General features: G+C 37.2%; 1 protein-coding gene across 1 annotated transcript; it reads right to left on the bottom strand.

Annotated features, from left to right (window-relative positions):
- Window positions 1–10,571: 10,571 nt before the first annotated feature.
- Window positions 10,572–10,985, bottom strand: LOC104401157 (chromosome unknown open reading frame, human C5orf28; the record flags this gene model as incomplete). The annotated part of the gene is made up of 1 exon (XM_010017456.1): window positions 10,572–10,985. A coding segment is annotated over one exon (336 nt), but the record flags the coding sequence as incomplete, so codon positions are not given.
- Window positions 10,986–12,928: the final 1,943 nt, after the last annotated feature.

Here is a 12,928-nt window from a genome sequence, read left to right as displayed (position 1 = left end):
CATTGACCCTAGTCTGTCTTTTATTTGCTACATAGCATAGCCTTTCTTGCAAACCAAGCAAAAAATGAGATTTTTATATTAGTTGTCCACACAGCTTCTTCCCCAATCTGCCTTCCAAAAGAGAATGCTAAGTGCCAAACACCAGGTTCCCCTAAGTTTTAGATGGGTTTTTTGTCCTAAGGCCTTAACTGGAATTTTGAATGACGAAGTGAGTCTCGTATTTTGATTCCAAAAAGCAAAAAGCAAACCGGGGTGATGGACAGAAAGTCTGCTTATAAACATAAGATCTGTGGAAGCTCATGCCTTGCAGAGGCAGTATCTCATTACACAGATCAGTGGTCTAGTTCAGCATGATGCTTTGTTTCTATCCTGCTTCTCCTCAGTCCTAAAAGCTGGCTTTCAGGACCGTGTGTATTCTAAGCATCTATCCCGATTTCCTTATCTTTCAAAAACTAACATAGTATGTATAGGAGGATTAGAAAAAGTGACAAACGTTCAATGGAAACTTGTTGGATTGAGTTTTTAAAAAAGGTTGGTGCTCTTTTCTACCAACATAAATAAACACACAAATGTCCTGGTCTTACACTTTGGCTGAAAACATGTTTACGGTCACCAAAGGCTTACGCAGGGACAAGCGCAAACATGACCGGTGCACGAGGTTATACTAACACAAGGCTATGTGGAGTGCATGCAGCAGATTACATCAGTGCATGAGGATCAACAGCCTTGCACCAATTTTTCAGGGAACAAATGTGATTCTCCCTCTTCTCCTGACCCAATTCACTGACCGTTACATTGGCTTGTGAAGTCATTATCAACCCTGAACTATGATCTCTTGCAGCCCATGTTTATAACTAAATTTTGCCTTATAAACCATCATGCCCATGTTACATTTTCATTATTTAGCTAGGACTGTGATTTTTATACAACTTCACACGACCTCACATCTGCCAAGTAACAAGTAGTTGTCCCATCACAGCTCCAAGGCTCACATAATATACTTGTTTTTTCATTCACAGAGTTGAATTCATGCTTTCTTTATGTCCAACGTAGGTATTGAAACTGGGGAAGAGGCAAAACAGTTTCAAGACTTCTTTTATGCTTCTCATGGCCTCATAGCCTGGGCTAAGAAATAAGAGGGCGGCTCTAACAAAGGATCTTTTCTTTCTGAACAGACCCCCTGGCCCACTGACTGTGAAACATGAGCGGTGTGTTCTAACCGCGGGCCCTTCCATAGGTTTCCTATCAACGTCCGTCCTGTTTGAGGAGCTGCCAGGTAGCTCAGCAGAAGAGGGGAAGCTCACAGTGTAAGAAGCCTTCATCCAAAACAGATTCTTCCCCACCCTGGTTTGATTGTTTATTTCCTTTTCCCAGAAGGGCATGAAAGAGCTCCAGTACACAGTGTGTCATGCACACTGTACATAGGCTGCTATGGAACACGGCAGGCAGGGTGCAGCGGGGTTAATTTCTCCTGCCTCATTTGTAGAAAATCCCGTGTCCCCTGCTTTTGAAAAGGCCACACTTCAGCAATGGCAGACACATGTAGTAGATTCTGAACAGTAGAATGATGCCTGAGTTGGATATACCTCCTCCCTGTCCTCCTCCATGATGTCACTGTCTGTGCGTAAACTACTTAGGATTTTTTGGGGGTTTTTTTAATAGAATTAATACAAAAATAAAATGCGTGGGGCTATTCTTGCAGCTCTTTTTAGAGTACCAGATGCACGAGTTTCACAGGCCCTAGGGGTATGGGAAATGCCAACATTTTGGAGGAAAAAAAATAAAATAGTTGCACTAATTTGCATTCATTAGTTTTAATTTGCATTTATAAAGTCTGCTACTTTAAGTTAAACAAGATCAGAATCACTTCTCCTATTTTTGTATTTGTATAGTTAAATGTTATCTACATGATATAAAGCAGATTATACTCTAAGACTACTTGGGCAGGGACTGTCTTAGTGTGTTACACAACACCTAACATAATGACAGACCGAACTCTTCCTGCACTACCCAGAATAAATAAATTATTAATAAGAATGTTGTTAATAATATGCTGCTTCTGCAGTTCTCACTTACTGACACTGGGAAGGGCTTTGGTTGCTGGGTTGGACCTGCTTTTCTTTTGAATTCCACTTAAAGTAATGTGATCACCAAATATTCCTCATTTGCAATAAAATGAGGAATTACACTGTGAAGCTTGCACAGTGAACCAAGCTCCTCTCTCAGCTATACAGATCAAGGCTGCACAGATGTAACACAGTAAAATTTGATCCAGGAAAACAGACAGGAACAAATCTGCACGCAAATCTCTTTTAGGTTATGTCAACAACTTGAGTACTCCTTTTTGAGTATTTTGAGTTCAACAACAAAAATACTCCTTTTTGTTTCATCCTATCTACATTCAGGCAGCACTGACCATGTGTTTCCAGTTAAAGATGGGCCACACTGACTTGTCCACTCCTTCAGGGATCCAGTCTTTAGGTTGCAATAAAAACCAAACAGGAATAAGAGACAGATCTTTGCAGTAAGTGCTGACTGTCCTTCCCAGGGGAGGTTCTGTGCCTGCCAAAGGACATTACACACACACTCTCCCCATAACCAATTTCACTGCTTTTTTTTCAAATTATCCAATGGTTTCCAGTCCATCAAAGACTTGGATGGAAGAAGAGTCCTGCGCATTTGTATTTACTGACTAACTTGGGGCAGGGTGGTGATTTACTTTGGCAAGTGAATTTGGTATTTTAGTTCCTCATTGCTATTCTAAAGCCTATTTTCCTGGCATTGGAAAGTTGTTTGCAATAACCTGCTCTCTTTTTGTAGTTTTAAACCCCAAACTATTTCATCACTTTAGGTCAGCTAGCAGGAAGCGACTGATGTATATCATTTAACCATGAAACTCCAAGCTAGTAATTACAGTTTGAAACAAACTCCTCTCTAAGGGAGTCTTTTCTTGAATAATGACATTTCATACTAACATTCCTCTGTCAGCTCTACCTCTTCAGCTTTGAAGAACTAAAGCTTTGAACACACTTATCTGGCTCAGCTTCCCCACTTGTCCACATAACACAATAAAGCTTTTTTTTTGTTTCCTCCCTGTAAACTAATTAGAGATGTAGTGAGATTGGGTAATGCTTATAAAGCACTTTGGAGGTAAAAGTGAAATGCCAAGAGAGTCATGGAGGCATGAATACAAGAGGGAAGAAAACAACAGTCAGTTAAGCAGTTTTACTTTGACAATATATGAAGGGATATAACATTCAGTTGCATTCAGATGTATTTTATGCATGTCACAGAACACCTTTGTTCAACTGTTTTGACTTTGAAAGCCTAGCAGTTACCTCCTTCAAAAGGCTGGTAAACCATTTTATCCTGGGTACCTCTGCAAGTTCTTTTCTCCTCCATCAAGTAGACCATTCTATTAACTCCTAAAAGCCTGCAAGTATGGGTTATTGTGAGATAGAAAGTAAGCAGATATAGCGAATAACCTTTTTAAATATGTCAGGAGTTTTCAAACTCCATCTTCAACACAAACCATTCTGCTGCATTGTTTTTTTTAAGTCCAGATATAGTACAAAGCTGAAAAGTTTTAGTAGAAGCTGTTCTCATTACACAGCGCAAAATCAATGTTTGTTACCTCTGTAGATGTAATTATGTCAGTGTGCCAAATCAGCTGGAAGCTCAACTGAGAAATAAAGCTTTTATCTCCATCAATAAAGTAACTACTGCCAGGGAAACTGGAGTGATATTCTGGCATAAGGAAGTATCACCAGTGCCAGGGAAATTACGTGTTCTCTACCTTCAATCAATACTACTCTGTCTGAGAGATGCTCCTCCCTTTGGTTGGGATTATATACCACCACCAACTCAGGAATAGGGCATTCTGCTATAATCATGCAACTCACGTTCACCTTGTGCACTTGAAAGCTTTCATCTTCCATGTAAGCTTAGAGTATGTGTACACTATGTGGCAATGTGAACAAACTCAGTGGAAGGCCAGTCCTTCTGCAAGTTAGAGAGAGACACTGGATGAAGAAAAGAGCTAGAGCAAAGCAATTCTTCAATGCTTTGTTTTTCAAACAAATAGCCTATTTTATGATACTGCTTACTGTCTTCCAGAGGAGATGCACCTACAGCCTGTTGTATAAGAAGTCTGGATAGATTCTGATGAAATGCTCCGTGTATGATTAGTCCAAAGCATTTTCCACTTCTATTAGAACACCTTGCGTAACCTTGTGTGACAGGTGACTGCTTTTGAATACATGCCAGGGCAAAAAAAGTTGTACTTGGCATTTCCAAACCTCTATACCTGTCCACTATAAAGAAGGAAAATGCTCACTCTCTTGATGACTAAGAAGACACTGCCTATATTGCAGAGCTAATCCAGGCAACAGAGAACCGCAAAATGTGCCAATTCACCCCTTTGAAACAGACAGCAAGAACATACTTTCTTGTAATTAAGTACAAGGTTTTCTTATCTGAAACAAGTTTTCAAGAAATTTAATCATTCAACACAACTTTCAGTGGTACAAATTCATTGGGAAAAAACTGTTTTTGAAACTCAAGATTTTCTTTTTAACAGAAGCAGGTTTTTTATAGCCATGGGAAACTGCTGAAGCATGGAGCCCCGTATTCCACAAACTTAGGCCAGGGTTTTCCTTAACTAACACTGCAGCATTCCTTTTTTTCCCTGAGCGTGCAGACAGCAGCAAGCAAGTACAACCCACATCTCCTTGGTAGTGCTGGATTATAGTATCAGAGGCTTCTAATGGCAATAACTATTTATCACGACAGTAACAGATGACCCACTTTTGTATGTTGTCATTAGGAGAGACTGACAGTACCTAGTACAAGCTCCGCTGTAGAGCCTCGTCTAAGTCACCTTCCAAAGGAGAAAGAGGCACAAACTTTTACAGTATTTCATGTTCCTAGCCTAAGTTCCCATACACTGCATCTAGAGCCACCTATTTTTTTCAAACAAACGCAAACTGAAGCAAGGACTTGGCAGTGAAAATTTCAGCCATGATAAATATACTAACTGCAATGGCTTACTCTTTTAAAGAGAATCTCCTGGCTTTGGACAGATTTTGAGAAAGAAAATCAATCTAATTTTACAGTACATGTTTGTTCTGCATTTTAAAAGCTACAATTTGTCTTTAAAAGCTGAAATGTGTCAGTCTAGAGATGATGTGAAGTGCTTCATGCGATTTGGCTTTAGTTGTTTCACTTTTTCATGCTTTGCTACATGTCAAGGAATCACCTGGATAAAAGAATCCTTGAAGAGACAGTTCCCTTCTCCAGCAATACAAAATCATGGTGAATGATAGGAAGACAAGTCCAATCTACAACCCCAATTTTACCCACCTACCATCTAATTAAGTACAGTCTGTGCTGACCAGAATGCAATTTAATAGGACAGAAGTAGAATTCTTTTTTAGGAAGAGATGAATCATGTTTTAAGCACCAACAAACAGAATGACTAGATATATGCTGAATACAAAGGGACTCTGTGATGAGACAGATGTCTGCCATCCGCCCTTGCAGAACCCAGCTGAGGTATGTGGGTCAGGTACACTGAAGCAGAAGCAAACTTTTCAACTAACCTGAAATAAGTCAAGCACAAGAAGAGTGCAAGAAACACTGCTCTGTACGCATACAAAATTACTACAAATGCCCTTTGGTCAACATTTACATAGACACGCAAGATGCAAGAGCATGTTAAATTTGTTTTTACTTTGGGGAAAAAAAATGGAAAATAAATGCATACATTTTCATGGTATGAAGTTTTAAGTGCCTTTGTTTTGCTTATTTATGTTTGATGTAGAAGGCATACAGAACATTCACCCAAAATATGCTAGCAGATCACTCAAAACTTTCACATTAACAAAACATGTCTAGAAGAAGGGAAGATCTCTCTCTCTAAGGACTAATGGAACAGAAATTACTTGTGTTAAAAGGTTTTGTTATCTAGAGTATTCTGTATCAAAACTCTCCAAATCCCAACCATGCCTCCTCGGTAAGACCAGTGCTTCTGTCTATACATTACATACAGTTAAATGACAAAAAAGACGTAAGTGCTTTTGTTGAAAATAGATGAATAAAGCTTGAATCTTACAGTATTCATTTATCCCAGAAACACTTCACATTTTTAGAGCAGTCATCACAAAACTTGCTTCTAAATTGTTGGCAATAATATATAAAAATATGTAAAAAGAAGTTGGTTTTGTTTGACTATAAGCAATTTAAACTGAAATTCAAAAGTGAAACTAGCAGCATTAATAACCTTGCAAATTCCTTGTGCCATTGTTACGTCTGCTATCTTTAGTTTCATTTCTTTACCCAGTTCCTGTACCAGCATTCGGAGATAACAGCTTTCTTGGCTCATCTGTAAGATTGTTGGGAAAGAGAGAACAGCAGGTCAAGGAAACCATCTCACACCAGTCCAGGAGCCCTTACTTACTGTGACACAGTTTTTAAGGGAAAGAATGACTAAGATCAAAGTAAGACCTAGTTCCCTTGGCAACGTGAGGAAGGCTCCAGAGACATTAGTATCATTCCTTGGACAAAGGAATTGTTTCTGTGGTGGACATGGCAACAGCATACAGTCTGGCTTGGTCAAATAACCCTGCAATAGTTTCAGTATACAAATCCATTCTCATACAGATTGTTTCCCCATATTTACTAATACAAATGTTATCAGTCAATTAGTTTTAAACAAATCTGTTCCTACAAGCTGCTTAGAAATCTACTTAACATTTCAATAAAAAAGAATGCAGTATAATTTCTTTTCGCATTTTCAACATTCTTAAGTTTCCTTAACACTGCATTAAAACGTTTTTGCTAAGTAGTAGCATACCTGGGTTTCCTAGTCACTGAGACAAACACTCCTCCTTACCCTAGGTAAATTTGGTACAAAATTAGGTTAAGCAAATTGAAGCTGATTATATGAACACGGAAGGAAAGATCAGTGTGTGAGATATATAAATACAAGTACTATTTAATAGTGGGTCTGTTATAAGTAATAGAAAGCAGTTCTGCAATACAGAATTCAAATTTGTAATTCAACGTACAGGCCATAAAATGTGGGCAATTTTAAGAAGTAACTGAAGTAACCAATTTATTATTTTGAGGAAAAGCCTTATTATTGTGTTTTTGTTTTGTTTTGTTTTTTTTTAATGGATGCAAAGGGTATTTTAAACTGACAGCCCTTCCTTTGCTTCAGTGCAAGGTCTGCCTGTAGCAGGGAAACAAAACCTAGATTGTGGGCTCAGAATTACTGGTTGAACAAAGCTCACGCTGTGCAACACATGCAATGTAAAATTTATTCTGTCCAGAATATAGATTGGCTCCATTTAACAGAAATGTATCATTCTGATGCATTTCATCACTTAGTTTCATACTGACAGTAGCTGATGAATAAAACCGTATGTGTTCAAAATAAACTATGTACTAACATTTCCTTTAGACTGAATTCAACCCCTTCCCGCCCTCTTTCTGGAACTTTATTTCCATCAGCAAAAGAAATGTTCTGGTAATAAACTAATACCAATGGCCTGGCTGTTAAGATTATTTCCGTTTAATTCAAACTCCCTTGAAGCATTGCATCAATTATGAATAATTCACTTATCAATAACCAATTAAAGGCACATGATACAACACACTTTCCTGTAGAAAAAAAAGTGGTACCACTAGTCATGTGAAAATACAGATTACATTTTAAACTAGAATATAAACTGATAAGAAATGTGTTTACTTTTTCTGTTAAGGCCACTGGGGCATTAGGAGAAATTTTATCTTATTTCTGGAGGACTGGGGAGAAGAAACATTCTAACACTTTTCTTTAAACTTGGCAATTGTTAGTACCTACTTTTCACAACAGCAATCCATTAAAACAGGAAAAAAGCAGCACAGTTCTAACAAAAAAACAAAACAAAACAAAACAAAACACCTCACATTCTTCAACTTGGTAAGTACCACTTGAAAATACATGGAAAAGTTTAGATTAACACAGCAAATGAACGACTGAAATAACTAATATTTTAGCACCATGAATTGTGCACAAATTATTACCTTAAGCTTTTTTTTTTTGTGTAATTCACATGGTTTTTGTACTTCACATTTACCATTTATTGTAATGCATGCAGTAAAACACAAATTCATTACTGGTTTAGTGTATTGGTTTATTTTTGCCATGGTTTTGCTTCACATGGCAGGTATCAATGCATCATTGGAAATATCAACGAATTTGAAATGCACATGAAATACTGGTAAGGAATTGTTTGCAATTCACTCCTAATAGGCAGGTGTATCTCCTAGGTGACATGGGCTGAAACAAGCATTTAACTTCGCCATTGTTCTCTAATCTGCCTACCCACATTACATGCAACCTGTCAGTTTACTTTGAAAAGCTGTCAATGGCCTGAAGTGAAGTTGCCTGAATGCCAGGATGTGAGACTGCCACGTCGGTTTGCAGGGAGAGAAAGAATTTATGCGTCACATGTTCTTGCTACCTTCCTTAATATACTTCTAAGTGGTATTCACCTATTGCTGTGGTAGAATTGGTATAAGAACAAGACCAGAAAAGTAATATACTGAAACACAACTGAAAATTATTGTAAAAAATTCCCCGCAATACAGAGAATGAAAATACGTGGTTTTAAACTACTGAAGATATAACCATTAACTGATCCTTAAACATAGCCAGGACAGTACAGTACCATACCAATCTTAAGGACTGTTGGTGGACATAGAGTTACCAAAAATGCTACAGCTACAATCTAAAAATGAGAAAATGCAATTCTCCACTTTGTTCCTATATGCATTTCCCTTTGCAATAAATCTGTACATTACAAAGCACAAAATTATACAAGTATTATACCATGAAACAAGAATTCAGAAAATCTGCTATAAGGATTTAAGTGTTCACTTCTTGCACAAAATATACTCATAACTGGAATTTCATAACCTATAGTTTAAAAAACAGGTTAGAAGTAAATGAATGAGCAATGCTCCTCCTCTTCTAAACCATCAAGCCTTTGGATAAAAGACAGCTCCTGCTCTGAGGGCTCTAAACCAAGACATTTTTGATTAAGTTTCTGTAAGCATACATTTCTTACATGAAGTACAAACAGGACGCAGACTATTCGGAAGGCACATTTTAAAAGGTGAAATGCTTTCTGTAATTAGCTCAGTGTGCAGCAGACAACCTGTAGTACTTTGCAGCCATAGAAGGTCTGGTACCCAACAAGCCGGTCATCCCAGTTAATATTTTCTGTAAGTTTTTTTGAACTTTATACTAAGATACATTTACCCACTTAAGGGTAGTATGAACACATCACCTAATCTTTGCTCCCTTTGGTAACTTCGGTTTGGCACATGCTACCCTATTTATGCTCTTCCATAAACATAATCCCTTTTGACTGCTCTTCATCACAAAGTGGAATAACTAAGACCCATCTCCTTAATGGAGAGGGGAGTTCAATGAACAGAAAAGTTAATAAAACAATTATTAACAGACATTTCTCAGCTTGTATCCTGTAACCCAGCCAAGAGTGAAACCTTTACTTTGGGACTTTTTCTGAGAAATTTCTGTAAATGGAAACTGAATAGACCCCAGTGCAAATTACATTATAAACATGCAACATAGTAATATTTTTCATTAGGGAACCTATTTATGAGGAAATATGTATTTCCGTGTAATAATAATTAATTTTATTTTACAATATATATGGATGACACTGCACTTAATGGAAAATGCCATTTATGAGCAGAGTAGTAAGGTCTTTAAGCAAACTCACATATTGAGCAATTTTAATTTTCTCATATCTGAATCTTCCTGAATCTTCCCTAAAGCTTCTGTTTTACTGGAATAAGTAAGTTTGCCTTTACACAATCCTTAAATATTTACTAAAATTCCTCAGTTCCAAATCAAATAATATTAATAGTTTATTACAAAAAATAAACAATTTGGACAACACACATAATACTGTAACCAAACTGTCCTCTCCTTTCCAACCACAAATAATAATAATTATCTGCAAATTGAGTACCAAGCAACTACAGAGGAAAAGAATTCAGCAGAAGCACTACATGATACCAGTGTTCAAAGAGGTGCAGATTACAGTTCCCCATTGTGAAATACAAACAGCATTTCTTTTAAAATAGTTGAATACAAGAATCCAACAAGAAACCAAATAAATAAATTCAAAGGGCTAACTGATGTTTTTCAGAAGTGCCATACGCTACTATACACTCACTAATACCTAGTATTTATATAGTACTTTTACATTTTTAAAGTGCTATACAAATGCTATCTAGATGAAATGTATCATCTAAAGGCAGAATACAAACCCAAAGTGAATGGTGGTCAAATGATTGGCACCATGACAGTAAAATGTACAAACAGAGACTAAATACTTTATAAATCAGCTAGCTATGCATGAACTATAATGTAATGTATAGATATAAAATAATTACTATTTATTAAACAGGTTTCTATGACCACAAAAAAATTGACACACAGGAGCTGTAACTGGCTCCAGTTCTAAAATGCCTAACTTGGAGGTCATAGGTAGCATAAGGAAACCACTTCAGTGATAAGCAGACAATTTATTTCAAGTGCTAATACAAATAGCTTTTAAGAGACTTCATTTTTATACATCAATGCGGATTCCATGTTTTATAGACATTAATTCTCTAGTGCCTGTTAAATACATAATAAATGAACATAGATGAGGTAAAGATGCTGTAATTGCCACATAGAGCCAATACGGCAAAGGAGGAGTTTTTCCAAATGGGCAGATCCAGAGGCCATGACGAATCCCGTCACGGATGTGATGAGAAGTCCAGGATATAAACAACATCCAGGGAAGAAAGCACCATGAATCCTTAAGCCTGAAAAGGTGCATAATAAACTTTAATGTCAGAGCCACAACAGGAATCACAGTAGAACAGTGAAGAAATGGTCTCTGTGGAAGAGTCAGAGCAGCCTGCAGAAAAGAAAAATATAATTGGCAACAGCTACAATTGTGACAAGAAAAGAAATGTTTCATGGATGTTTACATGTGTATAATCAAGTGGCTAAGTGGAAGTGCAAAGAAAAACACATTGTTCCTTTCCACTGTAGTTTACCAAAATCAACAACATGATTATTTAGATGTATGAGAGCTGTTTGCTGCCCTGTCTCTCTATCGTATGGTATGAATCATGCATTCCATGAAGCATTACCAACGACAAAACAGGGAGGGAGAGGGATGAGTTATGCTATCTATCAGATAGGCATGTGGCACCTTGTACACACGGAACTTGTACAGTCTGCTGCACTGATAACATGTATTTAATTTCAACATAATCAAAATTAAAACCACCATACAATACACTTAAAATATTTAATGCGCTTTACTTGAAATATTTAATATGCTTTAATTATTAAAAAAACCCCAATCCTCTATTACATGAGCTAGCACCTGTGAAGCTGTTTTAGTTGAACAGTACCTAAAACAGAACAGTAATTTCCAATACAACAAAAATATAATCTAAGTTACATGTATGTTGATTGCCTTGACGCAGTATTCTTTACAGACAGGCAAAAGACAAGTTCAGAAGCCAACCTCTGAACCATTTGTGACTGGGGTTTTTTAATTGACAGATTTTTTAACGCTATTTCAGTTGAAAGCCTGGTATTTGGTTTTAATTAAGGCAAATATCTAACCAGTGAGATTAAATTTAAGTGTTTTAAGAAGTGACAGTTATCAATTTAATATATATATACTTGAGAAAACATTCCAGACGTACTTACTAGCAACAGCTAGAACTATCTCCACAAATTCAGATAGTAAAAAAAAAAGAAAAAATACTATTTTGGGTTTCTAAGCAACAAATAAATAGATTCTTGCTTCTGTAAGCACAGGAAAAATGATAGCACATTACTAAAATATCTATACAGGTGTTAACATAATATTAATTGGATCGATGGAGATACTGGCGAGCATTTGGAAAGACTGTAACAGGCACCAGAGACATATTCTTTGTGTATGACGGTGCATCTGATTGTTGTCTTGAATACATCCTCACTGCATCTACTTCAAAAAGCAAATAAAGCGTCGCTACAGGACACCATGCAGTAACCTGTTAATGCTCCAGTTGTGTTAACTGTTGCAGGACTCAACAGCTATGAGACAGTGGGACTTTGGAACAGCTTAATCTAGTTTTCATGGGTAATTCAGACAACTGCTTGGAACCTTGACTTTGTGGTAAGGAAACTCTGATGAAGCCTTAGCCACAAATCAGAGAGATGGAAACTTACAGACTACCTCAGAATATAACAGCCCGTGCTTTAAACCAATGCCAATGTTAAAGGCTTGCAGAAAGCTTTGCTCTATTAGGTACCCACCACATGCTTCTCCGAGACTCTTTCGATCAGGTGATAGGATTAAAAAGCTCATAAACTGTCTCAACAACTTATAACTGCAACGGTACAGACTTAGCTCCTTAAAGTTGGTGCAAAGGGTATATTTTCTACAACTTCGTTTCTGCTTCATACAAGTAGATTTCAAGGATTAAAGCAGAAAAATCTTGTGATGGTGAAATTACTACCTACCCTACAAAGCTAAGTCAGACTTCTGTTACGGTCAGCAAGAGCCTGAAAAGTCCATACCAGCCTGATTTTGAAAAAAACCCCACCCCGGATGGTGACAGATCTTGGCAGATACCCTATTGACTAGTCACTATTCCTGCACTTTGTAAAACTTAGTGGCAAAGTCTAAATGAATCTTTTCCCTCTGCCCTATGGAGGTTAGGTACCAACAGTAACACAGTGCGTAAGTAGAAAGTGAATGTTAATTGCGTATGCAATTTATCAGTATTAGTGCCAATGTCTATTCAGTGATGTTTTAATTTGTTTCATTCGACACTGTCCCACACGACCTCCTTG

Source organism: Nestor notabilis, unplaced genomic scaffold (genome assembly GCF_000696875.1).
Source record: "Nestor notabilis isolate BGI_N333 unplaced genomic scaffold, ASM69687v1 Scaffold28176, whole genome shotgun sequence".
NCBI lineage: Eukaryota > Metazoa > Chordata > Aves > Psittaciformes > Psittacidae > Nestor > Nestor notabilis.
The sequence above is the reverse complement of the archived record's forward strand: the minus strand, read 5'-3'. Positions and strand labels throughout refer to the sequence as shown.